This window comes from Schistocerca nitens, chromosome 9 (genome assembly GCF_023898315.1).
Source record: "Schistocerca nitens isolate TAMUIC-IGC-003100 chromosome 9, iqSchNite1.1, whole genome shotgun sequence".
Taxonomy (NCBI): Eukaryota; Metazoa; Arthropoda; class Insecta; order Orthoptera; family Acrididae; genus Schistocerca; species Schistocerca nitens.
In genome coordinates this window covers 446387354-446411231 of record NC_064622.1, presented here as the reverse complement: position 1 = coordinate 446411231, position 23878 = coordinate 446387354, and the positions used below count along the sequence as shown (strand labels likewise).

Sequence of the window (23878 nt, the reverse complement as noted above, 5' to 3'; positions counted from 1 at the left end):
TAACAGACAGGAGGATAATCATGTAGAACAAAAATGTTCACTAGCTTACCTGACCCCTTATATATCCTCACTCAGTTTCTAGATGGTTGACCACTTCTGGTTTTTAGCGGAGTCTAGTATGACACAGGTCGCACACGCAAAGAAACCGATCGTTATCAGTTAACGTCCGAAACGTATGCAACACACCTAACGTACAGGTAATGCAGGCACGACCTCGCACACAGTCGCAGGTTTCAGGTCCGCTATTCATTACTGTCTGTGAGACGGGCCGAGCAGTATAGCTTCTTCTTACTGTTTCTCCTTCTCTGTCAATAGATGACATGACATGTTATATATCGTGGGTGTTGTGGAAAGAATGACGATCATTCGTGGATACGTTTTCAACAATTTCTGATATTTAGAACATGAAAGGGGTCGCTGCCTGCTATGTTGTGCGACTGTTACCACATTCAAGAAGCACACTGAATCGAGGCAGCCGAAGGAATGTTGCAGCTGTGTCAGACGGAACCGCCTCGTGAACGTAGTCGAGTGCTGCGTGTATTGCTATGACGCCGAGATGATGATGTTTGGTTTGTGGGGCGCTCAACTGCGTCCTCATCGGCGCCCATACAAAGTCCCAATTTTTTTGACAGTCCAAATTTTTACGCTGTCCAATCGAGCCGCTGTCACGAATGATGACGATGAGGATGAAATGATGAGGACTACACAAACACCCAGTGCTTGGGCAGAGAAAATTCCCAATCCGGCCGGGAATCGAACCCGAGACCCCGTAATCCCGAGGCAGCAACGCTAACCATTAGACCACGAGCTGCGGACGATGACGCTGAGACAAAGGAGCAAAGCAAGAATTATAGAGCCGTAGAATGCTCACAAGGGAACCTCCCCATCGCACCCCCCTCAGATTTAGTTATAAGTTGGCACAGTGGATAGGCCTTGACAAACTAAACACATATCAATCGAGAAAACAGGAAGAAGTTGTGTGGAACTATGAAAAAACTAAGCAAAATATACAAACTGAGTAGTCCACGTGCAAGATAGGCAACATCTAGAAGAGTCCGAGTTCAGGAGCGCCGTGGTCCCGTGGTTAGCGTGAGCAGCTGCGGAACGAGAGGTTCTTGGTTCAAATCTTCCCTAGAGTGAAAAGTTTACTTTCTTTATTTTTGCAAAGTTATGATCTGTCCATTCGTTCATTGACGTCTCTGTTCAGTGTAATAAGTTTAGAGTCTGTGTTTTGCGACCGCACCGCAAAACCGTGCGATTAGTAGCCGAAAGGACGTGCCTGTCCAATGGAAACCGAAAACATTTGATTGCAAGGTCATAGGTCAACCGATTCCTCCACAGGAAAACACGTCTGATATATTCTATACGACACTGGTGACGGCATGTGCGTCACATGACAGGAATATGTTGTCGACCCACCTAACTTGTACACTTGGTGAATGGGTAAAAAGATTCTTCTACCTTGCCCAATTTAAGTTTTCTTGTGGATGTGATAATCACTCCCAAAAAAGTGTGAAAACATAAGAGTTTGTCACATTAACTGCAACAAATGAATGCAACAGTTTCACAGTCGCACAGTTTTGTCTGTGCTCTGTCAAAACATATGTTTTTAACGTTTTCAAATTTTTCCGTGTGTAAACCGTCAAATCCTGCATATGTCCAAGCAAATCTGAACATGTCCTGGAATTTTGGAGAGCGAAGTTGATTATATGTGAGTGCCTGAACTTTGATAATTGTCTGAAAACAAAAAATTAAAATTTTCTGTCGAGGGGAGACTTGAACCAAGGACCTCTCGATCCGCAGCTGCACACGCTAACCACGGGACCACGGCGCGCATGGGTTCATACCCACCTGGATGTTGCCTACTTTTTTGTATATTTTGCTTATTTTTTCATAGTTCCACACAACTTCTTCCTGTTTTCTCGATTGATCTGTGTTCAGTTTTTCAAGGCCTATCCACTGTAGCAACTTATAACTAATTCTGAGGGGGGTGCGATGGGGAGGTTCCCTTGTCGGTAGTTTTTGCGACTGCCGTAATGTGGTTCTTAAGGGACAAACCTTAACGAAGATAATATCGCAATATCCAGAATAGATTACGATAGGCAGTTAAATTGAAACGTGGCGTGAAGCTGTCTGAGGCGGTGTGTTTGCTCCACGACAACACCCCAGTTCATACTGCGCACGGCGCAGACAGACGTGCTGCTTACACTGAGTTGACAAAACTCATGGTATACCTCCTAATATCGTGCAGGACCTCCTGCTACCCGGCGTAGTGCAGCAGCTTGACGTGGTAAGGACTCAGCAAGTTGTTGAAAGTCCTCTACACAAATATTGAGCCATGCTGCCTCTATATCCGTCCATAATTGCGGAAGCGTTGGCTGTGCAGGATTTTGTGCAAGAACTAATTTCTCGATTATGTCCCATAAATGTTCGGCGCGATTCGTGTAGGGAGATCTGGGTGGCAGAATCATTCGCTCGAATTGTTCAGAACGTTGTTCAAACCAATGGTCCGGTGACAAGGCACATTGTCATTCATAAAAATGTCATTGTTGTGTTGGGAACATGAAGTCTATTAATAGCTGCAAATGGTCTCCAGGTAGCCGAACATAACCACTTCCTGTCAGTGATCGATTCAGTTAGACCAGAGGACCAAATCTGTTCCATGTAAACACAGCTCACACCATCATGGAGCCACCACCAGCTTACGGGGTGCCTTCTTGACAATTTGGATACATCACTTCTGCACCAGACTCGCACCCTAACATCAGCTCTTACCAACTGGAATCGGGACTCATCTGACCAGGACACGGTTTTACAATCGGCTAGTGTTCAGCTGATATGGTCAGGAGTCCAGAAGAGGTGGTGAGTATTGTGGCGTAACAAGCTAGCTACGCCACACTGAAGTAGCCGAAAGGGCACGCGTCAACTCACACCGTCTTGCGTGAGGTCTGAAACAGGATACTTATGAATGCTATAAAGAAAAGAACGGAGCTTAGGTTTACTTAACTTTAATTTCCTTGTGGTACATATCTCTTGATAATACAAGTGAGACTCTCTCCAGATATGGTTAATGGCGCCTTGCTAGGTCGTAGCCATGGACTTAGCTGAAGGCTATTCTAACTGTCTCTCGGCAATTGAGAGAAAGGCTTCGTACGTGTAGTCGCTAGCAATGTCATCCGTACAACTGGGGCGAGTGCTAGTACGTCTCTCGAGACCTGCCTTGTGGTGGCGCTCGGTCTGCGATCCTGACAGTGGCGACACGCGGGTCCGACATGTACTAATGGACCGCGGCCGATTTAAGCTACCACCTAGCAAGTGTGGTGTCTGGCGGTGACACCACAGTGAGAGTGATGACGTGCTGTTAGCAAACGCACTAGCGTCGGTCGTCTGCTGCCGGTCATTAACGCCAAATTTTGCGGCACTGTCCTAATGGATATGTTCGTCATACTTCCTACGTAGATATCTGCTGTTATTTCACGCAGTGGCGCAAACACTACTGCTCGACATGACATGGACTCAAAGAGTTGTTGAAAGTCACCCGGCGGCTGCCTGCGACCCGCGCTGCCTCTATAGCTGTCCGTAACTGAGTGTTGGCAGCGCAGGATTTTGTGCACGAACTGAGACCTCGATCATGTCCCATAAATGTTCGATGGGATTCATATCGAACGATATGGGTGGCCAAACCATTCGCTCAAACTATCCTGAATGTTTTTCAAACCAGCTGCAACCAAATGCGGCGTGGTGACGTACCGCATTGTCGTCCATAACAGTCCCACAGTTGTTTTGAAACATGATGTCCATGAATGGCTGAATGGCTGCAAGTGGTCTCCAGGTAGCCAAAGGTAACCATTTACAGTTAATGATAGGTTCCATTGGAACATAGGACCCAATCCATTCCATGTAAACACAGCCCACAAGATTATGGAGTCATAACCAGCTTGCACAGTACCTTGTTAACAACGTGGATCCATAGCTACGTGGGGTCTGCACCACACTCGAACCCTACCATCAGCGCCTACCAATGAAGTCGGGACTCATCTGACCACGCTATGGTTTTCCACTCGTCTATGGTACAAGTGATGTGGCCACGAGCCCAGGAGAGGCACTGCAAGCGACGTCGTGCTGTTAACAAAAGCACTCGCGTGGGTCGCCTGCTGACGTAGCCCATTAACGTAAAATTTCGCCGCACTATCCTAACGGATACGTTCGTCGTGCGTCCCATATTGATTTCTGTGGTTATTTCACTCCATGTTGCTTGTATGTCAACACTGCCAACTCTACGGAAAACTCACTGCTCGCGGCCTTCGTGTGAGCGCAGTCGGCTACTGCGCTTTCCGATGTGAGATATAGTGCCTGAAATTTGGTATTCTCGGCAAACTCTTGTCACTGTGGATCTCGAAATATTGAATTCCCTAATGATTTCCGAAATGAAGAGTTCCATATGTCCAGCTCCAATTACAATTCCGCTTTCAAAGTCAGTTAGTTCCGGTTCAAATGGCGCTAAGCACTATGGGAGTTAACTTCTGAGGTTATCAGTCGCCTAGACTTAGAACTACTTAAACCTAACTAACCTAAGGACATCACACACATCCATGCCCGAGGCAGGATTCGAACCTGCGACCGTAGCGGTCGCGTGATTCCGGACTGAAGCGCCTAGAACCGCTCGGCCACCCAGCCCGTCAGTTAATTCCGGTCGTGCGGCCATAATCATGTCGGAAATCATTTCATAAGAATCATCTGTGTACAAATGACAGGTCCGAAAAGCAGTGCCCATCCATATCTTGAGTACTCCATACTATCACCATCTGTAATTGTGTATATCGCTATCCCATTTCTTCTGTCACCGCAGTGTACGTTTCCTTTCTCGCAATGATTCCCATTTAATATTTCGAGCAATTCTGTTCCAAATTTCTCTGGCCTATGCAATCTTGTTCGATCGAAGTAGGGCGTGGCTGCGTTTGATGCATGTCTGATGTCGCGCCTACTTGATGTTTTTGTAGTGGTAGTAGTAGTAGTAGCAATTTTCATTGTTGTCTTCATTCCAAAGACTGGTTTGATGCAGCTCATCACGCTATTCTATGCTGTGTAAGCCACTTCATCTCTGCATAACTGGTGCATCCTACATCTATCTGGACTTGCGGGGATAGCCTACAACCCAGCCTTCGTCCTTCTCAACCACTGGCACTGATCTTTGACTTGTAACTTTGTAACTGCCGTCCGGTTTGTGTACAAGTTGTAAATAACCTTTGGTTCCTGTATTGTATGTCTGCTGCCTTCAGAATTTAAAAGAGTGTGTTGCAGTTAATATTATCAAAACCTTTCCATACGTCAACAAAAGCTTCACTAACAGAAGAAAATCGCAACACCAAAAAATAATTAATGTAGAGTAATGAAATTTCGGGAATTAATTTGTCTGGGTGACGTATTTATGTGATTAACATTGAAAGATCACAGGTTAAGCGTGAGATGAACCACTGCAAATATGAAATGCTGATACGCTAACAACCGGTGTAGCCATTAGAATGCTGAATGCAAGTATACAAACGTGGTGCACTGTGTTGTACAGGTACCAGATGCCATTTTTTGTGGTAGAGCTCCATTCCTGTTACATTTGTTCTGTCAATGAAGGGACAGTTAATTCTATTTGTTGATGACGCTGATGTCTTCTTCCGATGATGTCCCATATGTGCTCGATTGGAAACAAATCTGGTGACCGAGCAGGCCAAGGTAACATGTCGACACTCCGTAGAGCATGTTCGGTTAAAACAGGGGTATGTGGGCGAACGTTATCCTGTTAGAAAATAGTCCCTGCAATGCTGTTCATGAATGGCAACATGACAGGTCGAATCGCCACATTGACATACAAATTTGCGTCAGAGTTCGTGGGATAACCACAAGAGTGCTCCTTGTTGTTGCTGTTGTTGTGGTCTTCAGTCCTGAGACTGGTTTGATGCAGCTCTCCATGCTACTCTATCCTGTGCAAGCTTCTTCATCTACCAGTACCTACTGCAACCTACATCCTTCTGAATCTGCTTAGAGTACTCATCTCTTGGTCTTCCTCTACGATTTTTACCCTCCACGCTGCCCTCCAATAGTATATTGGTGATCCCGTAATGCCTCAGAACATGTCCTACTAACCAGTCCCTTATCCTTGTCAAGTTGTGCCACAAACTCCTCTTCTCCCCAATTCTATTCAATACCTCCTCATTAGTTATGTGATCTACCCACCTTATCTTCAGCATTCTTCTGCAGCACCACATTTCGAAAGCTTCTAGTCTCTTCTTGTCCAAACTATTTATCGTCCATGTTTCACTTCCATACATGGCTACACTTCATACAAATACTTTCAGAAACGACTTCCTGACACTTAAATCTATACTCGACGTTAACAAATTTCTCTTCTTCAGAAACGCTTTCCTTGCCATTGCCAGTCTACATTTTATATCCTCTCTACTTCGACCATCATCAGTTATTTTGCTCCCCAAATAGCAAAACTCCTTTAATACTTTAAGTGTGTCATTTCCTAATCTAATTCCCTCAGCATCACCCGATTTAATTTGACTACATTTCATTATCCTCATTTTGATTATGTTGATGTTCATTTTATATCCTCCTTTCAAGACACTGTCCATTCCGTTGAACTGCTCTTCCAAGTCCTTTGCTGTCTCTAACAGAATTACAATGTCATCGACGAACCTCAAAGTTTTAATTTCTTCTCCATGGATTTTGATACCTACTCTGAATTTTTCTTTTGTTTCCTTTGACTACTTGCTCAATATACAGACTGAATAACATCAGGGAGGGGCTACAACCGTGTCTCACTCCCTTCGCAACCACTGCTTCCCTTTCATGCCCCTCGACTTTTATAACTGCCATCTGGTTTATGTACCAGTTGTAAATAGCCTTTCGCTCCCTGTATTTTACCCCTGTCAGCTCTAGAATTTGAAAGAGAGTATTCCAGTCAACATTGTCAAAAGCTTTGTGTAAGTCCACAAATGCTAGAAACGTAGGTTTGCCTTTTCTTAATCTTTCTTCTAAGATAAGTCGTAAGGTCAGTATTGCCTCACGTGTTCCAATATTTCTACGGAATCCAAACTGATCTTCCCCGGGGTCGGCTTATGTGCTCCTGATGTCATACGAGATCGCACCTCAGTTGTGCGACCAGTGTGTCCAGGCTGCTGACAGGATGGTTGCAGGCGCTCACTGTGCCTCCTCCTAACCAACACACGCCCATCAATGGCATCGAAGCAGAACCAGCTTTCAGCAGGAAACACAACAGGCCTTCACCATGCCCATCAGCGAGTTCTCGCTTGACTCTGCTGAAGTCCCAAATGGCTGTGGTTTGAGGCCGGTGGAACGCACGCTACAGGGCATCTCGCTGGGACCTGCTCGTGGGGTAACAGATTTGTGACGGTTGTGTCACTGTGGTGTCAACTGCTGCTCAGATACAGTACGATGCGCCAGAGCCATACGCCGAACACGATGGTCAAACCTCTCGATAGCGCCACGTGGCTGTCCGGAGTCCGGTCTTCTTGCGACCACAGCTGCCAGCAATCATGTACAGTGGCTTCAGTACCGCAGAAGGAACATCCAGCTGCTCATAGCCGCTCAAACTCAGTGAGGTGTTTATAATGGCGTCTTTGTAGCCTTAAAGACTGTCTTGACTAGCCTCAACTCGTCATGTTCCATCTCAAAGGAAACTAACGTTCACGACCATTACAGCGAATATTTAAAGTAAAGCTGAATTGCATCCTTATAGTGACGCTACTAGTAAGACTCTTATATAACTGGCGCAAAAGTTGAGTAGACATCATAGTTCAGATGTAGAAACCCGCCTACCAACTTTTGTTTATGTCGTACAGCTCCTTCTTGGTGTTGCGTTTTTTTTCCGTTAGTGTATAAACGTAGATTTTTCTTTTCTTTATACTATCTCCTAAGAGAATTCGTAGGACGTGTTGCTACATTTGTACAGAACACAAACTGAGTTTTTCTAAGGTCTGCTTCAACGAGCTTTTCCATTTTTCTGTAAATAGTTCGTGCCAGTATCTTCAAACAGTGACGTATTAAATAGATCGTTCGGTTGTATTCACACCTCTCAACACTTGCTTTCTTTGGATTTGGAATATTGCATTGTTCCTGAAGTATGACTGCATTTCGCCTGTCTCATACATCTTCCATACTAGGGGAGTAGTTCTGTCATGGCTGGCTGCCCCAAGGGTATAAGAAGTTCTTAGGGAATGTCGTTTACTCCAGGTGTCTTGTTTCGTGATGAGGACATCAAACACTGAGAATTAGTCATCCATTACAGATACAACACTCTTTCCCGAAACCCTTCCAACAAATCTAAGTCTCCAATTCACCTTCCGCGATACAGATTTTGCGTGATGGTTCTTCTCAGATTTACTCCTATTATTGTTATTATCATTTCTGTTATTAATGGTATTATTACTGCTATCAAAATTAGTGGCAACAGACGCAGCAGTACAAGTAGAGCCAGTATTAATTTTGTTTGTTTATAGTCAATATTATTTTCTCTCATTGTAACTCGCATCATGGTAATACTATCTGTCATGTTAATATATAAATAATTACACGACGTGAGGTACTCTGCATATTCCTCACAAACCTTGTAGTCAGATAGTACTGGATTCTTTCATCATCAGGCGGCCTTCTGAATGACCGTTATAAGGCGAGAATAGTTGACTGGTTTGTGGAGTACAGATTAACGAACCTGGCTTGAAAATAAAATTGCTTTCAATAATATTACAGAACAGTGATTTAGATGATCTGTCAATGAAGTGGACGTGCGACTGCGGCTGGTCATAAACTTGTAGAAATAAGGAGTACTAACAGCTGTACTTTTTATAAAAATACTTATTAATTACGCGACCGTTTCGACACCGCATTAGTGTCATCTTCAGGACTCTGTTCAAACTGAATGGTGATACTGAACCAGCGGGGCGTTAGGACAGGAACGATGCGCATTCGTTGGCCTCATGAATTTCTGTTTACAAGATGGCTAGGGTGCACGCAGTCCATTAGACCAGTGAACAGACATGTTACCTGTCTTAATGCATCGATGATTGGGTATCACAATTCAGTTCGCACAGGGGCCTGAAGATGACACTAATGCGGTGTCTAAACTGGTCAGGTAAGTGATATATTAGGTTGGTAAACAAGTTCGTAGCGGTTTTGCATATGTTTAATAAACACAACAGGTACATGTAACAGAGACTTTAGCCACGAATAGTATATTCTAGTTCATTATGTACAACAATGTGCCAACGCTGACGTAATTTTTCCATTCCGTGACTGTAGAAATTACGTGGTTTTGAGGCGAAGAACTGATCGAGCTATGTTCGGAGCACATTTTCACCCGGAAAGGAAGTGCCTTCAAGGATTTTCGATAGGGACAGGAAAAGGTGAAAATCTGAGGGCACAAGACCAAGTGAATAAGGTAGGTGCGGAATGAATTCCCAACCCAACACCTATATAGCGTTTTTTGTTAGTCTAGCAGAATTCGGTCGGGCGTTATCGTGGAGAAACATCACTTCACGCAGTCATCATGGTCGTTGATCTTGGATTGCGTCTGCAAGACATCTGTCTGTTGACTACAAACACTTCGGCGAAGAAATTCGTAATCAGCGAAATAAAAAAAAAACATAAAAATAGTGATTTAAATGAAATTACAAACAATTTTGAATGAAATTGTTAAGGCTTTCGTGGACACTTGTTGATAAACTGCCTATTGGCTTCTGTCTCGGGTTCTTCGGCCGACGTTCATCTAATGATTTTACTGACGTTTCGCTAGCACGAGTGGCTGGCATTGTCAAAGCTTCACCCTCCATTGCCGGTGGTGAACTGGAGCCTAGCTCGCGGGCGCAGACTATATGTACCTGGCGCGCCAACGTCCGAGGGCTTCTCCGCGCTTCTCCTCTTGCTAACTGCGACGGTCGTTCGCTGCAGTACGGGCAGCCAGGATCCGTTTACCTTAAGGCTTTCCTCTTTCTTGTTGAAACTGTTCGCGTGTTTTTGTATTGCTACAGCTTCGCTGAACAAGCGCGTGTGATAGTGCTTCTCTACAGCCTCTTAGTCCAGTGATGGCCAACTTCTTCATGGAACAATTCGAAGCACAGGCACTGGACTTGGCGACTTGAGTACCTAAGGTGTGGTACAGGTACGTCGATGATACTTTCGTGGTGTGGAGCTATGGTGAAGAACAGCTCGGTGACTTCCTAAGACACTTGAACAGCCTCCGTGCCAACATAACATTTACCATGGAAGTAGAAAAGGACAAGAAACTGCCATTTCTAGATGTGCTGGTCACAAGGGACGGCGAAAACCTGGGATACAATGTGTATCGAAAACCGACACACACGGACCGATACCTGCACAAACTATCAAACCACCGCCCGAGCCACAAAAGTGGCATGATTAATACACTCGTAACGAGAGCAGGACGAATATGTGAGCCGCAGCACCTCAGACGAGAAATGCAACACCTGGAAAGTGTTCTGAGGAGCAATGGATACTCCACAAATTATATTGGAAGTGCAACAGAGCCAAACACTCGGCGAAGTAAGGAATCAGAAAAAGAAATGTCGGGTACGGCCTTTCTGCCATACATTCCCAGTGTGACAGACAGAATCGGCCGTATATTGCGCAAAGATGGCGTAAAGACGATTTTCAAACTGACAAGGAAGATCAAAGAGTGTCTTAGATCGGCGAAGGAGAAAAGGGACTCACTTGCAATGTCGGGAATATACCGTATACCATGCACATGCGGAAAAGTTTATGTGGGAATGACTGGACGATCAATTAACATCAGGATCAAAGAGCATAAGCGACATGGCAGGTTGGGGCAGGTGGAGAAATCGGCCGTGGCAGAGCACGCACTGAGTGAGACCGACCACGTAATAAAATTCGCCGACACGGAAGTTCTGGCTGTAGAGACGCAATATGACATGCGCTTGTTCAGAGAAGCTGTAGAAATACAAAAACACGCGAACAGTTCAAACAAGAAAGAAGAAAGCCTTAAGGTAAACGGATCCTGGCTTCCCGTACTGCAGCGAACGACCGTCGCAGGTAGCAAGAGGAGAACCGCACCGGAAATGACTGTGGAGAAGCACTCGGACGTTGGCGCGCCAGGTACGTATAAAACTTCCTGGCAGATTAAAACTGTGTGCACCGACCGAGACTCCAACTCGGGACCTTTGCCTTTCGCGGGCAAGTGCTCTACCATCTGAGCTACCGAAGCACGACTCACGCTCGGTCCTCACAGCTTTACTTCTGCCAGTATCTCGCCTCCTACCTTCCAAACTTTACAGAAGCTCTCCTGCGAACCTTGCAGAACTAGCACTCCTGAAAGAAAGGATACTGCGGAGGCATGGCTTAGCCACAGCCTGGGGGATGTTTCCAGAATGAGATTTTCACTCTGCAGCGGAGTGTGCGCTGATATGAAACTTCCTGGCAGATTAAAACTGTGTGCACCGACCGAGACTCGAACTTGGGACTGGGAATGGTAGAGCACTTTCCCGCGAAAGGCAAAGGTCTCGAGTTCGAGTCTCGGTCGGTGCACACAGTTTCAATCTGCCAGGAAGTTTCATATCAGCGCACACTCCGCTGCAGAGTGAAAATCTCATTCAGGTACGTATAGTCTGCGGCCGCGAGCTCGGCTCCAGTTCAACACCGGCAATGGAGGGTGAAGCTTTGACAATGCCAGCCACTCGTGCTGGCGAAACGTCAGAAAAATCATTAGATGAACGTCGGCCGAAGAACCCGAGACAGAAGCCAATAGGCATTTTGTCATTTTTGAATGAATTGGTCGTCTTTATTGGATCTGCTATTTCGAATTTTGGAATTTTAATATCAAATTCGTAATCAGCGACCTCAGTAACCCTTACATACGAATTTACGTTTAAATCTGAAGCTTTATTCCATTTTTGGCCAACTTTCCTGAGATCCAGACCACTATGTGATAGTTCGATATCACAGTTCAGTTTGCACAGGGGCCTGAAAGTGACACTCGTGCAGTATCGAAACTAGTCGCGTAATGAATATATTTTATAAGAAGTGTGTCTGTTAGTATTCCTTCTTTCTACGAGTTTTAATACGACGTCGAATTGTTTCTTTTTCTGGTTTACACAGATTGACGAAATGGAGAACCAGATTAATGAAATTAACGAAGAGATCGAGCGGCTGAAAGAAGAGAAGGAGACGCAGAAGGAAGAGCAGATCCAGGAGCTGGCGAAGGTGGAGGAGGAGCTGGAGGCGAAGAGGGCGGAGCGCGATGCGGCCGAGGACCGCCTGCAGGACCGCGACGTCTCGCTGGAGGCGCTCTTCCGAGGCATCGAGGACCTCTTCAACGCGGCCGGCTGCGACAAGACGCCCACCATCACACACCTCGGTGAGTCAGCCTCGCCTGCCGCGTCCCTCCGTCTGGAAGTCAGGCAGTGTCAGACGGACTGAATGCTAACGCGAGGGGCGTTCAATAAGTGATGCAACACAGCGTTTTTTCGAAACCTGTTCGATTTTATTCGAGATTCCAATTCACCATTTTGCTCCCCACTGTTTTGGCTACAAAACTCTTCCCTTTGTCCACACCATACACACTTGCATACCATACCGTTCCTCAGATTCCTCAGGCACGGCTATTTCATAACCGGCAAAGAGCAACGCGGTCCTATGGGATTCGCGCACAGGATTGACTCTCTGCGATGGATATGGCTGGTCTTAATGTTTTCCGTCGCGGTTGGAGCAGATTTACACCTTGGCTCCTCCGGAGACCCAGACTTACACTACTGGACATTAAAATTGCTACACCACGAACATGACGTGCTACAGACGCGAAATGTAACCGACAGGAAGAAGATGCTGTGATATGCAAATGATTAGCTTTTCAGAGCATTCACACAAGGTTGGCGCCGGTGGCGACACCTACAACGTGCTGACATGAGGAAGTTTCCAACCGATTTCTCATACACAAACAGCAGTTGACGGGCGTTGCCTGGTGAAACGTTGTTGTGATGCCTCGTGTAAGGAGGAGAAATGCGTACCATCACGTTTCCGACTTTGATAAAGGTCGGATTGTAGACTATGACGATTGCGGTTTATCGTATCGCGACATTGCTGCTCGCGTTGGTCGAGATCCAATGACTGTTAACAGAATATGGAATCTGTCGGTTCAGGAGGGTATACGGAACGCCGTACTGGATCCCAACGGCCGCATGTTGCAGGTCCTGTACGGGCCTTTCTGGATACAGAAAATGTTCGACTGCTGCCCTGGCCAGCAGATTCTCCAGATTCCTCACCAACTAAGAACGTCTGCTCAATGGTGGCCGAGCAACTGGCTCGCCACAATACACCAGTCACTACTCTTGATGAACTGTGGTATCGTGTTGAAGCTGCATGGGCAGCTGTACCTGTACACGCCATCCAAGCTCTGTTTGACTCAATGCCCAGGCGTATCAAGGCCGTTATTACGGCCCGAGGTAGTTGTTCTGGGTACTGGTTTCTCAGGATCTGTGAACCCAAATTGCGTGAAAGTGTAATCACATATAAGTTCTAGTATAATGTATTTGTCCAATGAATACCCGTTTATCATCTGCATTTCTTCTTGGTATAGCAATTTTAATGGCCAGTGGTGTATTTTAAATTTGACTAATTTTAAGACCAGATTTTACATTCCAATCCCTGTTTTTTAACATTTTAGATGTGCATCACTGTTTTACCGTCGTTTACACTGATGGCTCCAAACAGGAAAATTTCCTCGGCTGTTCTGTAGTGTTTCCTGATCATGTTACCCGGATTCGCCTCCCTGATGAATATACCGTTTTCGCAGCGGAGCTCCACGCGATCCTGAGGGCACTGGAGGAGATGAATCGTGTTCGGGGCAATCGATTTCTCCTCTGCTCCGATTCTCTTAGTGCCCTACAATCATTGCAGAATCTGTACCCAACTGAGGAGATGGTCCAGCTGATATATGACGAACTGTACTTGCTCCAACGGCGGGGTAAGGAGGTGTCCTTCTGCTGGGTGCCTGGTCATGTAGGCATATGGAGCAATGCAATGAACAGGCCGATCGGGCTGCCAAGGTGGCCTGCAGAGAGCAGGATGTGGTCCAGTGTCCTATTCCCTTGCAGTGTGTCATCTCTGCACTCCACAGGAAGTGCGTGCAGTTGTGGGAGGAAGAATGGCTGACGGTGGTGAAGTCAACAACTCGACCGTGGCGTTCCTCCTGCCGGTTGCTCAGGCGGGAAGAAGTGACCCTCACGCGTCTTCGGGTCGGGCACTATCCTCACACACATAGCTTTCTATTACGGCGAGAGGATCCCCCGTTTTGTGATGCTGGTGGTGTGGACGTCTCTGTCCGGCACATTTTAACAGACTGCATTTTATACCGTGATGCAAAGGCAGAAGCACAAGTTGATGGGGATCTGCCCTGTGTTTTAGCTAATGATGAGACGTGTGTGTCTAGGGTCTTAAAGTTTTGTGATGTGTCGGGACTCTGGCGTAAACATTTAGGCTGGAGGTTTTAGTGTATTGCAGAGTTGCTGGCTCCTCCCTTTTTTCCTTGCGGTCAGCCAGCCACTTCCATCTGCTATAATGTTTTAGCTCCCTCTACCACTTTCTTCCTGTGTTGTCTATGTTTTAGTGCTGACGGCATGCTTTGTCCCACGCTTCGGTGTGGGTAGGCACATATTTCTCCAAGCTTGTTACCAGTGTTTTACGTTCTGTTTTATCTTACTGTCCTGAGTATTTTCTTGACACCCGTCTCAATCTGTCACTGAGTCGGCGCTGAAGACCTTGCGTCGTGCGCCCATACAACCCTCTCCATCCATCCGTCACCATCTTCCCTTAAGCGGCGACAAACCCAGCGGCTACACATCTTTGAGTACGCCCAACTGGCAGACGAGTGTGTCAGCACTAACAGAGGCATCCAGTTGTGCAGCGAGGCGTTTGTCATCCGTCGATCACCGTGGAGAGAGTGTCCCCACGTTCCAACATCACAGGGGTCACAGCTGTGTGCGGCTGGCCGGCTATCATGAGACTGAGTAGGTTTTGCGCGACCTTGTTGCAGTGATGACAGAAGCCTCACCCAACGAGTCGCAGTGCTTTTCGTCACTAACAGGTCTCCTTAGACATTCTGCAAACACCTATGAATATCTGCTATGCTCTGGTTTAGCACCAAAAGAAATTCATTGATAGTTTTCTGCGTGGAATGCACCTGCGTTACGGACACCATTTTGAAGGCTACGTATAGTGCCGCCACCTATCGGAGCTTCATGCAACCATAGCGGATGAAGCGGAAATATTCCACGATGCCCCACAGAAAATTTCGCATTTTTGGAACAGAAACTGGCAGAGAAAAGAAGTGTCCCAATACATATTGAACGCTCCTCGTAAATGTACCACATTGGCGAAGATATCCACTATTTTTTAATTACTCTATGTACCGGAAAAATAGCCAGGAGTTGTTGTTGTGGTCTTCAGTCCTGAGACTGGTTTAATGCAGCTCTCCATGCTACTCTATCCTGTGCAAGTCTCTTCATCTCCCAGTACCTACTGCAACCTACATCCTTCTGAATCTGCTTAGAGTCTTCATCTCTTGGTCTCCCTCTACGATTTTTACCCTCCACGCTGCCCTCCAATACTATATTGGTGATTCTTTGATGCCTCAGAACATGTCCTACCAACTGATCACTTCTTCTGGTCAAGTTGTGCCACAAACTCCTCTTCTCCCCAATTCTACTCAATACCTCCTCATTAGTTATATGTTCTACCAATCTAATCTTCAGCATTCTTCTGTAGCACCACATTTCGAAAGCTTCTAGTCTCTTCTTGTCCAAACTATTTATCGTCCATGTTTCACTTCCATACATGGCTACACTCCATACAAATACTTTCAGAAACGACTTCCTGACACTTAAATCTATACTCGATGTTAACAAATTTCTCTTCTTTAGAAACGCTTTCCTTGCCATTGCCAGTCTGCATTTTATATCCTCTCTACTTCGACCATCATCAGTTATTTTGTTCCCCAAATAGCAAAACTCCTTTAATACGTTAAGTGCCTCATTTCCTAATCTAATTCCCTCAGCATCGCCCGACTTAATTCGAGTACATTCCATTATCCTCGTTTTTCTTTTGTTGATGTTCATCTTATATCCTCCTTTCAAGACACCATCCATTCCGTTCAACTGCTCTTCCAAGTCCTTTGCTGTCTCTGACAGAATTACAATGTCATCGACGAACCTCAAAATTTTTATTTCTTCTCCATGGATTTTAATACCTACTCCGAATTTTTCTTTTGTTTCCTTTACTGCAGCCAGGAGTAGCAGACTGTAGTGATCTGAAGAGGAATGACCACATAAAAGAAGCAGTACGAAAAGCAGACTCAAGGCAGAGATTCATAGCAAAAATCTTAGAGAAATGTAATTAATCCATGAAACAATTTGCTTACAGTATAATTGTAAAACTTATTCTTGAATACTGGTCATCAGTCAGGGACCCTTGCCAAGTAGTATTAACAGAAGTGATGGAAGAGATCCGACGAAGAGAAGCACATTATGGCACGGGATCGTTTAGCCGGTGGGAGAGCTTTACGGACGTGCTTGAATAAACTCCAGTGGCTCACACTCCAACGAAAGTGTTATGTACCACGGAGAGATTTACTATTCAAATCCAGAGAACTGCATTTCGGCAAATTTCGGACACAGTATTGCTTCCTCTCTCATAGACTATATGATGATAAATATCCTGATACCTGGCTGAAAGTGACTTAAAAGTTCGTGGCGCCCTCCATCGGTAATGCTGGAATTCAGTATGGTGTTGGTCCACCCTTAGCCTTGATGATAGTTTCCACTCTCGAAGGCATACGTTCAATCAGGTGCTGGAAGGTTTCTTGGGGAATGGCAGCCCATTCTTCACGGAGTGCTGCACTGAAGAGAGGTATCGATGTCGGTCTGTGAGGCCTGGCACGAATTTCGCGTTCCAAAACATCCCAAAGATATTCTATAGGATTCAGGTCAGGACTATGTGCATGTCAGTCCATTACAGGGATGTTATTGTAGTGTAACCACTCCGCCACAGGTTGTGCATTCTGAACAGGTGCTCGATCGTGTTGAAAGATGCAATCGCCATCCCTGATTTGCCCTTCAACAGTGGGAAGCAAGAAGGTGCTTAAAACATCAATGTAGGCCTGTGCTGTGATAGTGTCACGCAAAACAACAAGGGGTGAAAGCCCCCTCCATGAAAAACACGACCACACCATAACACCACCACCTCCGAATTTTACTGTTGGCACTTCACACGCTGGCAGATGACGTTCACCGGGCATTGCCATACCCGCACTCTGCCATCGGATCGCCACGTTGTGTACCGAGATTCGTCACTCCACACAAGGTTTTCCACTGTTAAATCGTCCAATGTTTACGCTCCTTACACCAAGCGAGGCGTCGTTTGGCATTTACCGGTGTAAGGTGTGCTTTATGAGCTGCCGCTCGACCATAACATCCAAGTTTTCTCACCTCCCACCTAACTGTCATAATTCTTGCAGTGGATCCTGATGCAGTTTGGAATTTCTGTGTGATGATCTGGATAGATGTCTACCTATTACACATAACGACCCACTTCAACTGTCGGCGGTCTCTGTCAGTCCGCAGACGAGGTCGGCCTTTACGCTTTTATGCTGTACGTATCCCTCCACTTCACCATCACATCGGAAACTGTGGACCTAGGGATGTTTAGGAGTGTGGAAATCTCGAGTACAGACGTATGACAAATGGCTCTGAGCACTATGGGACTTAACATCTATGGTCATCAGTCCCCTAGAACTTAGAACTACTTAAACCTAACTAACCTAAGGACATCACACATATCCATGCCCGAGGCAGGATTCGAACCTGCGACCGTAGCAGTCGCGCGGCTCCGGACTGAGCGCCTAGAACCGCTAGACCACCGCGGCCGGCTAGACGTATGACACAAGTGACACCCAATCACCTGACCACGTTCGAAGTTCGTGAGTTCCGCAGAGCGCCCCATTCTGCTCTCTCACGATGTCTAATGACTACTGAGGTCGCTGCTATGGAGTACCTGGCAGTATGTCGCATGAGAAACGTATGTTTTTGTGGGTGTCCGCATACTTTTGATCACATAGTGTACGTCTCGCGAAATAAGCTCGAAGCGAAAACCACTCTTCCCTCGAGCCATTCGCAAATGGAACAGGGAATGGGGTAAAAGATAGTGTACCAGAAGAATCCTCCACCATAAGGTGGCTTGCGGAGTAGATGCAGATGTACATGCAAATGTGATGACGTAGTCACTTCCAAACTGGGATCGTTGCTCACGCCTGTAACAGGGGTTATCTGCAGAGGAAATGTAACTACTGGTGGAAACCGACCTGGGAGAAGACAAGTTTGGACATCGGCTAAATGTGACAACACGCGATGCAGCTATGACCCTACGACTTATCTTAGAAGATAGATCGCAGAAGGGTAAACCAACATTTATAGACTCTGTAGGCATAGAAAATAGACCTTTCACAACGTTGACTGGAATATAAGCTTTGAATTTCTGAAATTAAGATGAGTAAAAGTCAGCGAACGAAAGATTATCTACAAATTTCGTAAGATGCGATATGGTCGCGGATTAAAACAGTGATCCAGGAAATGTAGAATGCTACTGCTGGTTTTATCTGGTCATTCCTCTTCATCATAAAACTTTTGATCTATGAGTGTCTATCAGTAATCACCATCTTCAGATCTGTTTTATAACACGTCCAAATATAATGCAATTATGGCGTTATTATATTAGGACAGGTTATGAAACAGATCTGAAGATGACCGAAACCGGTAGTCTATGAACCAAAAGTTCTGTGATCATTGGCGGAAATAAAAGAAATTAATTCTATCTACAAACTGTACAGAAACAAAACTGCTGTTATAGAGGAGACCAACACGATAGGGAAGCAGTTGTTGAGAAAGGGGTGAGAGAGGTTTTCAGCGTGTCCCTCATGTTATTAATTCTGTAAATAGAGTTAGCAGGGAACCGAAACCGTGTATAAATCTGGAAAAGGATTTAAAGTTCAGGAAGAAGAAATAAAACAACAGTTCTTTTGATCCATTGGTCCACAGGCAAAAGATGTTTGTTGAAAAAGCTATTTTCGTGCTAAGAAGTACTAAAGTAGTCGATGAGCTTTGCTGTTGATCTTTTTTTCATTACTCATCTGTGAATACCATTTTGTTGTTTGTAGTTTGCCTGCTTTTGGTTTGAATCTTATTTTTATTTTTTTTCTGTTTCTTTAAGTTTCCTGTTTTACTACGCAAATGATCTAGGGTTAATTTTAGCTCTTTCATATCCTCCCTGATTTAGCTTATCCACCCTACTTGGTGTTTTATGTTCCAAAGTTTCTCTATAATTTTTCTTGGTAATCTGTTTTCTGGTGTCCTCATAATGAGCGAGAAAGAGAGATCCTCTTTTCCTTTTAGTATTTGTAATGGGCTGTAAATCACTGTACAGCACTTTATTTGGAACTATCTGCCACTGTCAATCGTTTTGATATTTCTTATTTGTGGATGTCCAAGCTATTCATCTCTCTACTTTTAGGATTTTGTCGATGTGTTTTTCTGAGTGACTTCAAAAAGAGTTGCACTTCCGTATGTCACCTCTGGCTGAACCAGCGTCTTGTAATGTTTTAGTTTAGTTTTGAATGACTAACTTTTTTTTGTATAAACATCATGTTAATATTTGAGCTCTTATCATTTTCTTAGTTGTTTCTTGTCATGCATGTTTCTCGTTCAAGTTTTATGTTAAAATTTCTTCAAGGTATTTAAATTCTCTAGTTTTACTTGCCTGTAACTTGGTGTTATATGGATCTGCTACCATTATCTCAGTGTGTTCGAACGGTATCTGGAGTCCTATTTTTTGTGCTATATTTTGTAGGCTTCTTCTTTAATTTCTTGGTTCTTGAATGTTATTAGCTAGTAATGCTAAGTCATCTGTGATTTTAATTTCCTGCTTCTTGAATGTTATTAGCTAGTAATGCTAAGTCATCTGTGAATCCGAAGGAATTTAAGTTTATTTCATCCTTCTTGGCTACAATTATTGTATTTTTAGGATTTTCCTTGAACCATTCCTTAATCGCACATTCTAGAGCACAGTTGGAAAATACTAGCGATAAACCGTCTCCCTGTCTTAACCTGTTTTAATCGTAAATGGCTCAGATATTTCTCCTCTGAACTTTATTTTAGATTTGGTGTTTGTCAGAGTTAGGTTTATTATTTTATTAATTTGGGATTCAGACCGAAATTCCTCAGTATCTTCATCACTGACAATCTGTGGACACAGGCATAAGCTTTTTTGGAGTCCACAGAAGTTGTGACTTCCTGTTTTTGTCTTCTTTTGTAGTAATCCATTACCAGTTTCAAAGTGATAATCTGTTCTAGGCAGCTTCTCCAGGGTCTAAATTCTCCTTGGTATTCCACTGGTTCCAGTTCAATTTGATCGGAATTCTTGATATGACGTTATGTGTGATATCCGAAAGGGACATTCCTCTATAGTTGTCGGGATTTGATTTGTCTCCTTTTTTGTGTAATGGATGGATTATAGCTGTAGTTAAGTGTTCCGGTAGGTCTTCTTTGTTCACTGTCCATTGGTGTAATGATATCTTCTTTATTGAGTCTGCTGAATATTTCCAAAGTTCATCAATTCTCTCATTGTTTTCCTCCCAACTGGTCATTAGAGCACAGATTAGAATTTATGTGTGGCTATTTAGAGAATGAACCAGCTGAAAGAATGCGATGGGTCATTCACGATTGTCACAGTGAAGGAGAATTTTACCATGCGTTCCTCTCAGCATATTGGTCACAAGCTACACAAGACCGAGTAAAACATAGCATCATAATGATGAAACACTTTGAACAATCTGAATTTTCCAGTCTTGTCAAATATTTTGAAGACATGTTGCATAAGAATCAGTATCTTTCAAACCCATACAGCCCCTCAGAACTCATCCGCATTTGCTTAATCAAATTCCCTGAACATTTACGACATATTATTTTAGCAGGACGTTGCAAGGACGACATTGAAGCTTTTCAGGGACTGTTACAAGAATTAGAAATTGACACAGACAGTCGCGGGATGCGGAAACAGGAAAACAATTACTACAGGTCACATCCGTCAGAATTCCGTGACGACAGAAACAATAACTTGACACGACAAGTCTATTCTTACAACGCAAATCATGACCAAAACAGACACCACCCATATGACAACCACTGGCAGAGTAATAATAGTTACAGAGAAAGATTGCATTTACGTAGGAATGACTATCACAGAGACAATCAGAGAAACAGACAATATGGGAACCAAAACAATTATTATCAAGGGAGGCAGAATAACTTCAGACGCAACAGTTCGGCGCACAGTTACGATTCAGGGAGAAATTCTCCACCACGTGACGGACAAGGAAGAAACTACGGAATCTACCGACATGACGACAGACGATATATTCGTAACGACAGACCTGAATTGCATCAGAACTGGCGGGATTTAAACAGGGCAGGGCCTTCTCGTCAAGGTGAATTTTTAGAAGTTCGGTCTCCTAATCCCAATAACGGCGCGCGCCAACAAAAAGACAGACAATGACTCGCACCGCAGGCAGCCGAGTGCGCCGGCTGGCTCAGAGAAAAATAACATAGACGCTAACCTTGAAAAAAAAATTCCAGTATTCTTTACCGACGTATACGATATGATAATTGCATTCAAGTTCAAACTCTGAGTACTATGAAGAGTAAAGGATTTCACCACACTTCACATGTAAAACCGTTTATTGAAAGATAATATGTTTTTTTTAACTTTGTCTTTGCCATAAAACTTTTCACTTCACATTTCTAGTATGCATTGTCAGACTTAGAAACTGTTACCATGCAACAATGTTTGAAGTTAAATATCCAATCAAGAACCAAGGGAACATTTTTAAACAGAAATTACGAATGTATTGTTATAGTGAACAGACGACACAGTGTTGTATTTGTATATTCTTGCTTGTTAGTTGCACGATTACGTAACGACTTTCAGGCTTACATACTTAGGACACATACTGGTACTGCTAATGAGATTTTAATGCAACATTTTGGTTTACTTGAAAATACATTCTGGATTTGAAGTACTTTCTGTGAGATACCAGATGACACAGTGGTTAGTTTATGTGACAGCTACATGATTTTTATCACGATGCTACTAATGAGTGACAATTTACAATGTTGCTTTTGCAGTGTTTCTGTTTTATATCTGCACAGTTTTCTGTTTTATTCTGGAAAGTAAAACATGTTTTAGTAGTAACTTTTGTGGTATAGCTACAATGAGACAGCCTTTTCCATAGCACAACAATACGTTACAGTACAGTACTTTCTTCATCACACAAATAAGCGTAATAACTACGATATCTTTACACAAAGCATTTCACTTTTGTTTATCATGAGGTAAGTACATTGACTTCTGCAGAACTTAGCTTTCGGAGGACGATAACTACGAGACTTCCACAGAGATTATCTTACAACATGACGCACAGTTTAGCGCTACAGTACACGTATTTGAGTGATTAATTTCGCACTTAAAACATTTATTTTTTTAAGATATTTGAAGTGTAATGATACAAGGGTTTTCCGTGATACATTTCATTCCATTGCTGTAATCTGTAACACCTGAGGGTATAATTACATTAATCCTCAGGGGGGTACACGCTTACTTTGTGTACCATGTGTTTGGCAAGCACAAGGAGCCCTAGCTAATATGGTATTTGCTTATGCAACTTTACACATCGGTACCATATTTCTCTAACACATAAATTACACAGCTATCTGATCATTTAACTGAGAGAGACAAACATGTCTTTTTTACTACGTCAGTGACACATGTTTACGCAATTACACAGTTGGATAATTTCACACTTATGAAATGGTATTTTGTCTGCACTTTGTGGACTGTTCATATTTTTTCGGACCCATTGTGATATTATGAGAGCTTTGAATGATGTATTTGGTAAGGGAGCATGATTTTAAAGTACGTTTGAGGCAGATGACACTTTTGACATGAGCAGAGAATTTTTTTTAGGTTTTGAAACTATTGGAGGAAGCTACGACGATTTTGAGATTTGGCTGAGGTTTTATGATGTTATTATTATTATTACGATGATGATGTGTATTATGCTGTTGCAGTATGTTTATGATCAATAAGCTGATGCTATGTAAGGAATCTGATTATGCTATGTAGTTATTATGATGAAATATTGAAGACGTGTCGACGAATATGTATATGTGTAGTAAGGTAAGGAATAATGAGTAGTGGTTAGGGACTCTGACTTGTGAAAAAGGATGTTGGAAACCAAGAATCATACTTTAAGGGTTATGAAATGTGTGTAAATGCGTGAATGTATCACAATGCCGGCGAAAATTGTTTGGACACTGTTATATTCATAAGATTTTGTATCTACACATTTGCAATGGAAATTCTCGACCTCTGCAATTTTTTATATGAGACTGCCACTGTAGCGGAAACTGCTGTCGTAAATATTTCCGTACGAAAGTTAAGTGACCACCTGCACGTAATGCATCGCGGGCACCCAGCTGTGTCAGACACCTGGAGAAAAAGCCATTAGTGTGTGCCAGAGGAGCAGGTGAAAAAAAAAAAAGGGAGGCCATTATCCTCGCTATTGACATTCCTTTGTAGAAAGCATCGTAAATACGACACGCTCAAACTTGAAAACATGATTACACTGTAGAGTTCTTAATTTATGATATTTACTAAAATGCCTAATGAAATGATGAGAAACATTTCACAGCTATTGTCTTGCTAGTTGAGAGAAATGCGATATGGCTTG

The 23878-nt window shown here is 43.9% G+C and overlaps 1 protein-coding gene across 1 annotated transcript in view; it reads left to right on the top strand.

Annotated features, from left to right (window-relative positions):
- Positions 1 to 23878, top strand: part of LOC126203803 (outer dynein arm-docking complex subunit 1-like) — a 93866-nt gene that overhangs the window by 43433 nt on the left and 26555 nt on the right. Inside the window, exon 6 of the mRNA XM_049938170.1 lies at positions 12148 to 12406. Coding sequence (XP_049794127.1) covers positions 12148 to 12406 — 259 coding nt within the window. The remainder of the gene's footprint in view (positions 1 to 12147; positions 12407 to 23878) is intronic.